The sequence below is a fragment of the Odocoileus virginianus genome, chromosome 24 (genome assembly GCF_023699985.2).
Source record: "Odocoileus virginianus isolate 20LAN1187 ecotype Illinois chromosome 24, Ovbor_1.2, whole genome shotgun sequence".
Lineage (NCBI taxonomy): Eukaryota > Metazoa > Chordata > Mammalia > Artiodactyla > Cervidae > Odocoileus > Odocoileus virginianus.
The window spans coordinates 3,437,518-3,453,391 of record NC_069697.1 but is presented as its reverse complement, the minus strand read 5'-3'; the positions used below and the strand labels follow the sequence as shown (position 1 = coordinate 3,453,391).

At 39.1% G+C, this 15,874-nt stretch overlaps 1 protein-coding gene across 1 annotated transcript; it reads right to left on the bottom strand.

Moving 5' to 3' along the window:
• Nucleotides 1–6,909: 6,909 nt before the first annotated feature.
• Nucleotides 6,910–10,568, bottom strand: ATXN7L3B (ataxin 7 like 3B). Its single transcript, XM_020908930.2, has one exon. The coding sequence runs from the start codon at nt 10,225–10,227 to the stop codon at nt 9,934–9,936; it is 294 nt and encodes a 97-aa protein (XP_020764589.1). The 5' UTR covers nt 10,228–10,568; the 3' UTR covers nt 6,910–9,933.
• Nucleotides 10,569–15,874: the final 5,306 nt, after the last annotated feature.

Sequence of the window (15,874 nt, the reverse complement as noted above, 5' to 3'; positions counted from 1 at the left end):
AAATAGTTCATATACACAAGAGTTAGCAAAAAAAAAAAAAAAAAAAAAAAAAATCCAGCGTCCCAAACATTCTAGAATGGGCTACTGGAGATTAAAAGAGAGGATGAATGCAGACTTATTTTCTGCTTTCTCTCTAGGGCAGTAGTTTTCAACATTTAGAATGCATCATTCACTGGGGCATGTGTGAAAATGCAGCTTCTCAGAACTCACTTTGCATAAGATGAAACATGAGATGCCTGTGGGACACACAGTTGAAAATGTCAAATATGTCCTCGATCAGGTAGACCTGAAGAAGAGATGTGAGCCGGGCTTAGAAATGACATGTCTCTAGGCGATGGGGAGGTCTAGAGCCAAGCTGTAGAACAATTTACAAAGAATTACACGGACTCATGTGAAGGTGCCCATAAACTAACTGTGCAAAATTCTCTGCTTTTAGATGGTAAAACTGGTCTTGGGAATACAATGGCTTGGGTAAGTTATTTTCCTATGCTTTAGCTCATAGAATCAGAGAGTGTCACAGGTGGAATGGAACCAAGAAATCATTTCATTCAAGCTTATTAATTTAGCAGCAAAGAAACTTCCTCAGAGATGAAGTGACAGAATCAGGGGCTACAGAGTTTGTTGTAGAGTCAAGACATTGCACTTTTTCTTCCAATCCATTATATAACATCTAAACCAACTTTTGAATCACTGTTGGCTCCAATACTAAGCAGAAATAACACAAGCACACTTAATTCCGAAAGAAAATTTAGCTGTAAGGGAAGTACTTAAGAGGCCAACACCGTCTTCCTTCAAACTACAGAAGTGGTTTCTCTGCAAATAAGGTCTTGAACTGTAATAATTCACACAGCAGTAAGAGCAGAAGCATCTTAGCTAACTTTCTCTGAACTGGGCTTTACTTAAAGTTACAACTCTTATTTGTGTTCGTGGGTATGTGCAAACGTGTGTGTGTATGTCTGAAAACAGAAAATGCTGGGGGATAAGAATGCAGTTGGAAAACAGTCACTTTAGGTGACAGAAACACCTTAGAAGTGGACAGATCACCTTGTATTCTTGCTAATCTAAGATTAAACTTGCAGGTAAAAGGTGTTATTATATTGATGTGTTTGTTTTCTTAGAGCTCTGTGGAATTATATCCCTAATTATGATTTATCTGTGTACTTGATGGAATACAAGTAGGGGTTTATGCCAATAATAAAGGTTACCACCTAAAGGCATGATCCTTTCTAAGTTTGGATTGCTTTATGACTGTATTCGTTTTCTGTTGCTGCTTAACTACTTATCACAAATCTAGCTGCCTAAGACAGTCCTCACTTAGGAATCTCCCAGTACTCTAGGTCAGAAATCATGCTGGGATGAGCCTCTACTGAGGGCCTCACAGGCCAAAGTTTAAGCCAGACTGGGCTCTTACCTGGAGGCTCTGAGAAGAATCAGTTTCTGAGCTCATCCAGGCTGTTTGAAGAATTGTTTCTGTGGCTGTGGGTCTGACATACTGTTTCCTTGCTAGCCATCAGCCAGAGGCTACTGTCAGCTCCAAGGAGCAACCCCCCACATGCCTTCTTACTTGCCCACTTCATCTTCAAAGCCAGCCACACCAAACCTTTCTCACACTTCAGGTCTCTGTGATGTCCTCTACCAGATGGAAAACAAAGAGGTTTTTACAGTCCTCACCTGACTAGGGAGCAGGTCAAATCTAGCTAATTAATCTCCAGATCTTACAGTCAATCAACCTGAGATTTAATTATATTTCCAAAATCCCTCCAGAGCAATATTTAGATTTCTGTTTAACTGAATAACTAGAAGACAAGAGTCTCGGTCTCAGGAGACCGTCTTTAGAATTCTGCCTGCCACATAGCATTTTTACCTACAGCACAAAATAGCAAAACTGAGAGTATTCTTTGGGCTCATGATATTCTGAAAATTTTTTTGCAATATCCTTTAATGCTAAGTATACTGGCAGTTTGACTTCCTCTGAAACTTCTTTGTCCTTTTTATGACAACCAGTTTCCTCATTTGTGTTGGTAATCCCACCTTTGTTAAGTTCCTCTGGCCGAATTCCTTCCATCTCTAGGAAGCTGGCAGTGTCAACCACTCTGAGGATCAGCGGTCTTCTAATTACATCAGTTACATCTAACTACTGCTGCTGCTGCTAAGTCGCTTCAGTTGCGTCCGACTCTGTGCGACCCCATAGACAGCAGCCCACCAGGCTCCGCTGTCCCTGGGATTCTCCAGGCAATAACACTGGAGTGGGTTGCCATTTCTGTCTCCAACATCTAACTACAGTGCCAACAAATTAGAACTCCTGGGACTTCCCTGGAAGTCCAGTGGTTAGGAATTTGTGCTTCCGTTTCAGGGGGCATGGGTTTGATCCTTGGTCAGGGAACTAAGATGCTGCATACCATGTAGTACAACCAAAAATAGATAAGAATGAATGAAAAAATTAGAACTCCTTTCTTGTAAAAACATTGATTAGATGCAGAATATGAGAGCAGTTAAGAGAACTTAAAAAAAATAGATGCTACTTTTATAGCAAGTTTGTATTTTGTGAGAATGTGTTTATATTTTGAGAGAATGTGAGGAACCCGAATATTATTATGTAGCCAAGAAGTGTATTATCTTGGGCACATTATATAATCTTCAGGCAGAGGTTTCTCTAACAGAGTAGGGTAAATATGTGAAAGCAAGGGTGTAAGTATCAATTTCCAAAGGAAATGATGATAATGATGATGTTATTATTTTAGTTAGTTAATTTAACCTCAGGCTATGGCAGAGGCTTTTTTAGCTGTTGTTTCTAAAATCAGAAAGATCCTTGTTTTTCTTTTACTCTGTTCATTCTTTCACTAAGGATGTAAAGATTATTTCAGGTATCTTGTATTTAAGGGGGGCATAATGAATGATCTCAATTTGTGATGATCAAAGTATAATCTCCTATTTCTATGCAGAAGTTCCTGGGTTCTATATGTCCTGCAGTGCAGTCCCATTTTCTGTTTTTGCTTGTCTTTGGTTGTGTTTGTGTGTGTGTGTGTGTGTGTGTGTGTGTGTGTGGGGGCATGCACACATGTGTGTAATAGAAAGAGAGGGCTGAATATTTCCCATACTTTTTTGGGAGGATAACAAGACAGTTGATAGTATCTTTGTGGCAATTTATTCAGCATCCAGGTTCTTTTTGCACCAAGAAGTCTTTCTCCAATATCCAGACCATGATACACATAGAACTGGAAGTCTAGTTCACATTTTTGATATAAATTTTATTACAGAGGCACATATCCCTAAACACAATATAGCATTGTTTTGCATACTATTTCAAATAAAAGGTATCAAATTATAAGAACAAATGTTTTACAAAGTATTTTATTTGTGCAATCCTGTTATTTTCACTTTTGCATTTGACTTTTTTTAAATGGATATTTATATCTCTTTGAATTTTTTCATAGTAGAAAACAATGCTGCAAAAGGTGGAAATATCGGGATATTGGTTATTCACATCAACTGCAGTAGATATTCCCAAAATGCTTTCCAAAAATTTTTTAATCATTTAACAGTCTGCAATGCACAAGACTTTTAACTGTTCCATATACCTGTCAGAGTTGATATCCTCACACTTTTTTAGACTAAGTGGTATAAATTGGTATTTAATTTGCTATTATTTTCTATTTCTCTGAAACTAAGTGAACTTTTCACATTTTTTTTTTCTGTCATTTGGATTTCTTATTCTATAAATGAGCTGTTCTTTTATTTTGTCCATTTCTCAACTGTATAATTATTTTGTTAACAATCTTTTATTAGTTCTAAGAATTGTGAGACTCCTACTAGCGTGTTACGGTATTTTGTCATTGTGTGTGTGTTTCTGGTATGACGGTGCATAGATAGGTTTTATTGTGGTCCAACATACCCATCTTTTGTTTGGTACTTTTATTTACTTATTTTTCCTTACCTACAATTATGAACATACCCTTCTATATTTCCCTCTAAAGATTTGATGTTTTACTTTTTCACAATGTCTTAAATCCTCATGGGAATTAATTTTTGTGTCTAGAGTACAGTTTTAATATTTATGGCTAATCTATTCCAGAACAATGTGGCAGTTCATAATCTACTGACTACAATACCAATTTAGTCACACATCAGGATGACATAAATGTGTTTGTTTTTCCATCTAATTCTGAACTCTCTTCTATTGTTTAGTTTCTGCACTGCAATCTCACTATGTATAAGATCCACCTGTCAATACGATCTTGTCTATTCTTGTGTCTTGATTTTCATATAAATCTTAAAATTAACATGAAAACATCTATTTGGATTTTAATCAAGATTACTTCCAACTCATATAATTGGAGTGATGATACTGACCTTCCTACCCACGAACATCCCGTCATTCTCCATTTATTTTGGTGTCTTATGATTAATTTATTTGAGTTTTAACATTCCAGATGAAATTTTTTTTTCATAAAACCTTACACTTCTTGTTATATTACTATTACATAGGACGGTATATACTTTTGTTGCATTACATTATAAACACAACATTTACAATGTTTCATTGTTCTGACTTTGGATTCTTATAACTAGCAACGTAACTGCATCCTATGATCACTTCCAGTGGATGTTCCTAGAATCTATACAACTATCTATTTAGATATCATCTGAGAATGAGAGTTTTGTTTCTTCCACTCCTGCTTTTAAAGAGAAAGCTTCCAAGTATTTGACCATTAAGCAAAGCAATTGTAGATTCCGATACATAAATTATCAGTGTATGGAAGTTCTTTAGCCCTTGTTTCTATACAATTAGTATTTTTAAAGTCAATAATTGGCACTGAATTTTGCAAACTATTGTTCTGTATTGAAATTTCACACTGATTTTCTCTAATGGCGATGATTTTCTGAATCAAAATCTTTCCTGGGATTAACATGACTTGACAAAGTTTGGAGTTGGTTTGCTAACATCTTCCTATTACTGAGTTTATAATGATTTTTGTTTCTTGCTATACTGTCTGTAAAATTCTATGAGTCTAGTATTTGTATGTGTATTTGGGTAGAAACAGGATCTTTTTAAAGTTCTAAATGTAAATTACTACATTTATTAAGATTAAAAATAAAAATTCCTTGAGAGTCACTTTTGTTAAATACATTTTCCACTTTTTCAATGTTTCCATTCATTGTCTTAAAGTTTTCATTAGCATCACATGTTCATTCTACTTTAAAGGTAATTTATCTTTTAAAAAACTAGTCCTTTCAGTTAGTAAATTCTCTTGCTTCAACAAAGTGCACTGGCCTTGCACTAGCATTGTTTTTGTTTCTGTAATTTTGTCTTTGAATTGTGGGCAAGTCACTGCTGCTTAATACATTTTCTCATCTCTGAAAGGACTATTTCCTCTTCAGATCACATATGTTCAATTAGGTTCAAGTAACAAGGATCAAAATTTTCAAAATGGAAAAATCAAAACCAAGAAATCTACAGGTTTATCTTTCTGAGCCGCTGCAACACCTATATTTTCTTTGGAAAATGTGTTAAGATTCAGAAAGCTTGTGCCTTCCACAACAGATTAAAACTTTCAAAGTCTGACATTATCTCTGATAACCAGCAATTCCCTATCCATAATTAAAGACTAATATTAAAATATATTTAAAGAAAGCTCTTCCTGAATCCTTTACTACTTGGGCATATCTCATTTTCTGTCAACATCAAGCAATCATTTATTTGGTTCCTGACCTCATGCTACATGCCACAGTTAAAACATAATATCTAAGGAGTTAAAGGGGGCTTCCCTGGTAGCTCAGGAGGTCAAGTGTCTGCCTACAATGCAGGAGACCTGGGTTCGACCCCTGGGTCAGGAAGATCCCCTGGAGAAGGAAATGGTCAACCCATTCCAGTATTCTTGCCTGGAGAATCCCAAGGACTGAGGAGCCTGGTAGGCTACAGTCCATGGGGTCGTAAAGAGTCAGACATGACTGAGTGACTTCACCATACTATACTGTAGTATGAGGAGTTAAAGGGTATGTACTTTTTTTTTTTAAGTATAAAGATCATTAGTTAGAAAACATGAACAGAAATAAACTTGTATGTCCTGCCATCAAGTAATTTAGTAGAGGTCTTGCAAATACCTCATTTCAGAAAAGTAGGTTAGCATGAAATATATTAATTCAAATCTAAACATACAAAATAAGATCCAAAAATATTTGTGGCAGCTGCATGTTAGGTCACTCAATACATGTCACATGTCAGTAACGTCCCCTGAGATATCTACTTCAACAGGTTTCCTCTGGTCCCATTCCTATAATACATTTTATTCATCTAAATATTATTTATGCTTCTGGGCTGTTTAAAGACCTAGAACATTCAGCAAACAAGTGATTTTGATCAATATTAAGGAGCAATTGGTACAGTTTCTAGGGAAAGTGCTCTAACTTTGGAATATGAACTGGAATAAATTTTTTAAAAATCTCTGAATTAATCTAAAAAACAAAATTACAGACCTAAACACTTGGAGTAAAATGAAAAGTATTAGAAAAAAGTTAACTTTTAGAAAGGCTGACTCATTATTGCTATGAATTATTTGCCTCCCGAGAGCAAGAATATATATATATATTAAGATACCTCTAGTACCATTTAAATTGAACTATCCTTCACACTGGACTTATTTAGTGACAGGACTGGATTATATTTTACCACCTTCTTACTTATTATCGTAAAAGGAAGATTGTATAGCTTCTCTCTCTCACTGGCTGTTGCAGAAAGCTAAATCTGAACTATCAGATTAAGAAATAAAATTCCTCTCTTCTGATAAAACTCCTATTCAGAAGAAAGTGGCTAAGGGTCAAGGGTCAACAGTGGTTCAACACTTATTTCACTATGTGAAAGCCCAAGAAACATGTATAATCTTAAAAGATGAATATAGAGTCCAAATAAAATCATTTTTAAAATCTTGTTTATTGTCATCGTTTACCAATGAGGAGATGCAGTTTATTTACACCAGCAGCCATGGGGCAAGGGGAATACACAGTTAGTTAGCAATCTGTATAGGATGGACTACTTATGCAAAAATAAGACTCTCCAAAACAGAGGACATGAGTTTCACTATACTTCCCCAGTGATCCCAGCATGCGACAATGCCAGGCAATGGCCCCTGGGCATGCGGTGGTGGAACTAATGTATGGAAGAAAAAGCCACAAATCACAGAAATTTGTAAAGAACCCCTCCCCCCCCCAATACATACACACTCAGATACATAATAGAATTACAGGGTGAGCAATACACTTAATTGAGGAGATTAGGACAGGAATTCTGCTGTTAAGAGGAAAGATAGGTAGGGAAAGGGAGAGTTCCTAACCACTGTCAACTATATGGTAGGGAGAATTCTCTCCCTCAAAATGAAAATAGTCTATCCCCTCAGGGCACCTGTTAGACCTAGCCCACCTCATACTCAATCAGGGGGCCACTGCCCTAATAATGGGGGGCAAAAAAACCAAAAATACAAACCAAGAGGGAGGTAATGTGAACCAACCACTACTCAAAACTGTTTCCAATTCTTCCTCCTCTAACCAGGAGAAAAGGCCAGAAAGGAAACAGCAATGTCACAATCTGAGCTCCCTCTCTGAAGTAAGAGTGGACCATAACCTTAAGTTGAGCCTGTTTCCCAGACATTATTGTAGGTAGGCCAGAGTCTCACTTAGACCCTCCTTTCCTTCTGCATCTCCTTAGAAGGAGATGTCTATAAAAAACCCAAGGGCAGGTAACCCCAAATTATTTTAGTTCTTGCCAAAGTCTGACTTTACTACAATTCTTAAAGCCCAATCTGTAGCTAGGACCTGATGCTGAGCAGGACAACTCTAGAGGGAGAATGTAATAATAAGCAGCCTCAAGGCCCTATTACTATGCTTCCCTTACCCCTGCACGGTACGTACCCCAAACCAGTCCAAGGACGAGTCTGAACAGTTCCTTCTGGGATCAGGAAGGATACGTGCACAGCAGGGGTGAGAGGAAACGGATCAGGACCTACTGCACTCCCACGCATCAGTCCTTCACTGCTCTTCTGCTTGGGTCCTAGAGGCAGTACCCAAGTGGAGGGGGGCGATAAACCTTCTCAGAAAGTGAGACACAGCAGGAAGGCATATCAGCACGGCAGTCCTACAGGGGAAATGCTTAGGTATGACACTGTTTGTCACATACAAAAAAAATTACTTTCTCCTCCCATCCCAATCCCAATAGAGGGAGCCATAAGACAGATTCTGCTCTCACAAACACAAGAAAACAAAAACTTAAAAGAAGTCAAGGAAAGGGAAACTGGGCAGGCTTCAGAAGCAGGAGAATCAAGAGAGAGAAATTAGAACTGGTCAGCGTGAATGAAGAGTGGCAGGCAGCACCCGGGGTGATGAGCTGTACCAGACAGGCAGTGGGGCAGGGACTGGAGGACATGGGGCCAAGCCAGGAAAATGAGGCTGGGCCCCTTACTGGGGCACAGATGAGGTAAGAAAACATTTCAAAGAAAGCAGCACCGTTCCCGCTCACCTTGGGGGCTCCCACCCCTCTACACAGCATAAACTTCAATCAGGGAGTCAAGTGGAGAGCAGCTTTGACACACAGCTCACAGTTCCCATCATCCCCTACCCCATCCTCTAAAACCAGGGGGCTTCTGGGGGTCCTTTCCTTGAAAGGTCCTGTCCTTCACGCAACAAAACGACAGCTCTTGTTGTCAAGAAAGTCCAAAGGGGACTGACTGGAGAGCACTGCCCCGTATGAGGGGCAGGTGGTGACCGTCTAGATGTTCGCCACCACAAAACCCCGTGACTGCCCAACCCAAGGAGCAGGGGTGTGTGACAGGATACTGCAGTCAGATGAGAGATGACCCAGGATTGCTCCTTGGTTCCCAGCACATTGCTGACTATAGCTGGAAAAGGTCCCCTCTGGGCTCAACTTTGAAAGTTCAGCCTCCTGGCTAGCCATGGTGCTCTTCCATAGTTCACTTCTGCCCTGAAAGTGGGAGGCAGGTAGTGACCTGGCATAATAACCAAGTTAGACCCACAGACTGGCAAGGTTAACTAGTGACTCGAGAGTAGGAAAATGCCCCACTGAACTGCTGTCCACAGCATAAGACATCCAGTTAAGAATCTTGCAGTTTGAAAGATCGTGCACAGTTGCAGGAGGCCCTGCTACCTCCCCAAGGGATCATTACTCAATCCTCAGCCTGCTTGGATAACCAAGTTGTCCATCTGCTAAGCCTATGCCACCAGATGTGGTGCAAGAAAGAGGGCCCTGTTGAGCAAGATGCTAGCCCAAGTCCCCAAGTCCGTTGACGTCATTTTTAAATGCTGGACCTTTGGGAAACTGGTGACTTTGAGCTTTTCTTCTCCTTGCAGTCAAGACCACAGAGCTTCTCCTACAGATTCGGCCAGGAATTCTTTTTCATGGTTTTACTAGACTGGAATGCCTAATATCCAGCTCTCATCACTGACTTGCATGTGTCTTGGAGAAACCCAAGGCTGAGAGATCAGAGGTGTTGTCCCACTGTGGCCCAACGATAAAGGCCATCAGTTATGTCCAAACTGTCAGTTACCCAGAAAGCCCTTGACATCAGGCAGACAGAAAGGCTGAGGAACCAAAGAACTTTATATGCTGGGTGCACAGCTGCTCACCTGCGCACTGGGGACAATACGGGGTTCTTGAGCACTAGAAATCAACCGCGGCACGGCGCGCTGGATCCATAGTACAGGTCCTCCTGCTCAGGATTTCAAAGCTGACCCAACGCAATACACTTATACAAGGATCTGAATTCCTAAATTCTCCACTTCGGGTTTTTAAAGGGTAGGATCTTCAGTGGGAATTGGGACTTTTGTCTGATTTTTTTTTTTTTTTTTCTACTTAGCTACCTAACTTCTCAAAACCACAGGACTGGTCTATGTCATTGACCTGGTCACCCTCAGACTCTCACGTGGCGGCTACTGGAACTCCGGAGGTGAGCGTTGCAGCTGCTGATCAGGCCCATTCCCAGATTCTCCAGGAAGGGAGCAAAGCGGGAGGCGACACGCTCCTTTATCTTCAACTGGCTGAATGCCAAAATCCTTCACGTTACCAGTCTCTGCGAATTCCAGGTAGAAGTAGCCACACTTGACTGCCCGGTGCACTTCAAAGCAGAAGCCCAAACAAGAATCCTCTATCAGGTCTACGTATATCTCCTGAGCGATGGCCTCCAGCTTGTTAGTATCCAGGTTAGCCAAGGAAATTTCCTCCATTTTAATCTGTAAACGGCCGTGGAGAGGGCGCTCGGATTACTCACAGCTGCACGGCGGCAACACGTCGGGCTCGGAGGGCCGCGCCTAGGCCTCTAGGCCTGTCAGGGCCGCGTCTTCAGCGGAGAGTGCGGAAGCGTCCGCCGCGGCAACGGCAGGGGAGCAGCAGTCAGCGGCGACTGCTCCGGAATCCCTGGTCCTTCCGTTTTTCCTGGCGTTTCCCCGGGGCTGGGACTTGCAGCTCGGGCTGCCCGGGACTCACCGCCGCCAAACGCTGTGGGTGCCGCTCTCCGCCGCCGCGGCCTCTTCCGCTCGCTGGTCCCGGCTTAGCCCCGCCTCCCCACTTCCGCTCCTCAGCTCGCCTGCGCGCGGGCGGCGCGCAGACGCGCGGGGCTCGTCCCTGGGCGCAGCTGCCTGGCCAGCGTTGGAGTTCAGGGAAACGGGTGGGAAGAAAGTAGAATATGTTAGACTTTCATTATCTGTAATGGGGAAAAGATGCTAAGGATGCTATTTTATGTTATTTTGTTTACAAATTTAAACATTCGCTATTGAATTCAGCACCCATGCTGATCACTTCCCTCTTAAAAAAGACAGGAGACAACTATGTCCATGTTTGTGGTGTGAGCTGAAGTACAGTTTTAGCATTTGTTCTCCAGATGTTTGAAAATTTGATGTGTAATTGACATGATTATTTATACTACTGCCGCAGTTGTCATTTAAATCCACTAGATGGTGCAAGGAAGCAAATTACAGTATAATTTTTATCTTTCAGTTTTTGTTTTTAATGAAAAACTAGGCACTAAAGACATAATTCGTATGTATTGATCACATGAACCTAAGGCATTTGTCTCATTTATAAGACCATTAAGTCAGTGATTGTAAGTAAATCGTCATATATATCTCTAAAATAATCCAAAGAGAAAATTATGAATATTCTCTATTGAAGAGGGGGGAAACCTGACCTATCTTAAAGTTACATGCTGGGAGGGAGGTAAACGAAGCCTTTCCTAAAATTCTGCAGCATGAAATAATCGGATCTTGAACCAGTATGAAAAATGAAAGTATTCGTGGCTCGGTCTTGTCAGACTCTTGCCAATGTCATGGACCGTAGCCTGCCAGTCTCCTTTGTCAATGGGATTGTCCAGTTAAGAATACTGAAGTGGTTGGCCATGCCCTTTTCCAAGAGACCTTTACAACCCAAGGAGCAAACCCTGAACTCCTGCATTGCAGGCAGATTCTTTACCATATGAGACACCGGAGAAGCCCTGCCTATCTGCGTTTAAATCAGATCCAACATTGAACAATTCTGTTTCCTCATCGGAATAAAGCTAGTTCCTATTTCATGCGTAAAATTAAATGATAGTTAAAAAATCTTCTTGTGACAACTTCTTACATGTAAGCAAGTATTCAATAAATGTCAGCTGTTTTAATCATAGTTATAAGCATTGGTTATGAACTTGAATATATTACAAGAAAAATTTCCTGTATCTTGTTATTCTTTTGTACCCACCCCCCCACTCATCACTGTGAAATAGAGTGGCATCTTGCACCTTTATACTTTATCAAAATGCAGCTGTAGCCAAAGAAACAAAAACTTTAAAATCATCTATTTGTATCTGTCTGATTCTATAATTCCCTTTCCAGAATAAAGGAAAAAATAGATATGTATCTTTCCAGACAGGTACAAATAAGGATTTTCTAGTGTATATAATCATCAGACTACTATTAAATAGTTTTAGAACTCAATCATAGAATCACACTGTATATTTTTATGAGCAGAGGGTTAAGTACTAGTTTAACTATTAGTTGATGAGTATTTAGCCAGTACTTGTCCCCATCCAAATTTTCTGATTGTGTGTTCTATCACCTTATAAAACACAAATTGGCAGATACAGAGGATTTTGAAAGCCCAAGCTATTTAAGACCCATGCATGACAAAAATTTTTTTCTTTGTCTAGGATAAAATTTTTTCCTTTATCTAGGATGTAATTTTTTCCCATTGTAGCCTTTGTGCAATTTATACGTTTGTCATTCATAAATTGGTAACATGTTTTGCTATAAGTTGGAATCTGCATATTATGTGCTAAGCCATAAAATATAATGATTAAGTGCATGCATTCTTGAGTCAGATGGCCTCCCTTCTAATAACTACTATTTTTGTGAACTTACCTTATCTACTTCTGTAAATCACAGTTTTCTCATTGTAAAATGTCAATAACATTTTCATCATACAAGGTTGTGGTGAGATTTAAACTTGACAATGAATTTAAAAGTCTTCACAAAGTATCTGACAAATAGTATATAATATTGTTTACCTACCAATCATGCCTAGTTAGTTAAGAAAATACAGATAAAAATACAATCATTTCCACTCACTCCTGACCCATGCTTTCTCCAAATTTCACTTAAATCAATGATTCTCAGAAAATCCTCAGGTGTAAATAAGCCACTCAGAGATCCTTTTAAAATATAGATTATGATTTGTTAGTTCTGAAGTAGTACCTTGGGTTTCTGCATTTCTAACATACTTTGATGCTGCTGGTTCCTGAACTAGGGTAACAAGAAATGAAAAGAGCTTGATTGTGGACAACTAGTCTTCATATTGTTTTACTCCCATATAATTTTTCTCACCGAATTATTGTGAGAACCTTTGCACACTTGATTTTGACAGAAGTGATTGTTTTTCTGCCTTTTAAATCCTCCTTATATTGTAAAAGAACTCAAATTCTCAATGTATTTAATGAAAAAATAAAGTGTATTCAGAACATATGTGAGACCATCATATTAATTAGAATACAAATAATCAGGACTAGGACTAGATTTATATTTCTTGTCAGTGTTTTATTATATTTACTCTTAGAAAAAGAACACTCATGACGCTGAAAATTTATGCTCATAACCACCTTGTCACCTCTTTCCACTTGTATCATTTAAAATTGCCTTGCCTGCCTGCCTGCCTGCTAAGTCGCTTCAGGCCTATTCAGCTCTTTTCTAAGCTATGGACTGTAGCCCACTAGGCTCCCCTGTCCATGGGATTCTCCAGGCAAGAATACTGGACTGGGTTGTCATGCCTATCTCCAGGCGATCTTCCCAAGTTAGGGGTTGAACTCGCGTCTCTTACATCTCCTGCACTGGCAGGTGGGTTCTTTACCACTAGCACCACCTGGGAAGCCCCTAAAACTCCCTTATGTCTTGTGAAAATGTACTGAAATTCTTCATGTTAAATCAGTGACATGTCACAAAAAAAGATATTAGAAAGAATTTTGTTCCATTCCAATTAATAGGGTTGAAGGCATTTAAGCCTTTGGTATACAAATATTTTTAAAAGTAGAAACTCTCCATTATCTAAATCATTTTTTTCAATACAAAGCAAATAACAGGGATTTGATTCTTCATAAATGAGTGATCTTCAAAGAATATATACATCATATATGATTAAAATATTTAGTGTACAAATTAAGGGGAGTAAAAATATATTGAAATTTAATTGTCTTTGATTATTATTTTGCCATTAAATAATCATAATATATACTCTGGGAGAATCAGCTCTTGCAAAGACGAGCATGTTTTAAATTATTTAAAGCTTTCTCTTGGAGACTGAAATTTCCTGCTTTTTTGTGTGTGTTCACATAAAACAAAATAGTCACACAGTAGAGTGCACTCAGATATACACCTGGGAGACAAAAGACCTGACTTATCAGATGACATTTGGTCAGAAGGTGAATTCACATTTGTGAAAAATAGATAGCTGGACTTAGGTTTTCTGACTGGTCCTTTGAAAACTAAATTTCTGTGAATCAAGTATTCTGAGGAAATAGATTTCACCAAATTAAGAGTCAAGTCAATTCTTCTTTATTGGTTACAAAGTTCAAATGTTGGATCCTGGGTGTTTTCTTACCATAGACTAATCTCTTCAACTTCCTAGGGTGTCTGGAAGCACCCCACCATCTTTGGGTTAAGAGCATTATTTGTCTTCAGAGCTCCAAGTGGGTGTTGTCATTATCTTGCCTAACATCTGGAGATGTAGCCTGTACATGATCATTTTTAGTTGAAAATATTGTGACTCCCGTCAAATCCATTTTCACCTATAAAATATTAGTTAAAACTTTACTTGCTTTTCTGTACCTACCTAGGTTTTTAAGGTAATTGAAGAGTAAATCAGAGAGAGAGGTAACATTTGACCATATTGTCTTCTTTTATTAATAGGACCATGCTTTATGTCAGAAATAAGCTGTATAGTATGATGCCTTTTTGTCTATAATTTTTTGAAAGAAATATATGTTGTCATAACTCAACTGTAAACATTCACATGTCCTTCCAGGCATGACCAGCTTGAAGTTTCAAATTCATCCTCTGCTGAAATCCATTTTTCAGGATTTGCATTTAAAACCTGATTATCATGCCTTGCATGAGATTCTCAGATGCTGAAATTTGATATTAGATAAGAGTGTCATGCTAAAATTGCAATGTCAAAAGTAAATTTACGATTTTAATCTGCCCTACTAAACTGTGATATCAAGGTGACTTAGTGAATTTTGACATTTATAGCAACTATCGTTTACTATCTACTAAGAAAAAAAAACAAAAAAACTGTAATTCTGAGCTAACTCCAGTTGGTAAGCAGTATAGTATGATAATGTGAAAGAACAATTTCAGTATTTAGCATAACAGTCTTTCTTTAAAAATGATATTTTGATAGATCAATTGGTCAGCATCAGTTTGAACTATGTGAAGAGGCTCTCTGGAATTATTTCCACATATTTGCTTGTACAGGCAAATGTTAAATATATTTTTCAAGTGTTTATGACACTGCCCTTGAAGATTATAAACTATTTTAAAAAAAAAATAATTATTGCTGTCCCCTCCCTTTGTGAGAGAGTCTGCATGGTAGTGCAGAAAAGGCTATTTGTTTACCTTATATGTAAATATAAGGATGGGCTCAGAAAAATGTAAACTCAAACAATGAAGATAATTTCTGTTTAGGCAATACCATTGTGATATGGCAACAATTAACAGAGACTTAAAAAAAAACCTTATTTAATAGAATTTCAAGTTTACAGAAGTGTCATGAGGCTACTACAAATAATTTCTATATAACGACTCTTCACTCGAGTTTAATTAACATTTTGCTCCTTTTACTTTCTCTCTCTGCTGTTTTCTGCATCCCTACCTTACTGCTGCTGCTGTCCTCTCCTCACTGTCCCCAGTCACAAACTACTCTGAGCTATTGTTTTTCCTAATCTATTTTGTCCGTACATTGCAGACATCATGCCTTGCATGCATGCTAAGTTGCTTCAGTTGTGTTGGACTCTTTTTGACCCTACAGACCATAACCCACAGGGTCCTCTGTTCATGGGGATTCTCCAGGCAAGATACTGGAGTGGGTTGCCATGCTTTCCTCCAAGGGATCTTCCTGGCCCAGAGATTGCACCCTCATCTCTTATCTCCTGCATTGGCAGGCAGATTCTTTACCAACTGAGCTATCAGGGAAAGGAAGAAAGTGAAGTCGCTCAGTTGTGGCCGACTCTTTGTGACCCCATGGACTGTAGCCTACCAGGTTCCTCCGTCCATGGGATTTTCCAGGCAAGAGTACTGGAGTGGGGTGCCATTTCCTTCTCCAGGAGACCTTCCTGACCCAGGGGTTGAACCC

What these genes read in the sequence shown, in the direction of transcription:
- ATXN7L3B (XM_020908930.2), bottom strand. Translation starts at nt 10,227, where the DNA reads ATGGAGGAAATTTCCTTGGCTAACCTGGATACTAACAAGCTGGAGGCC.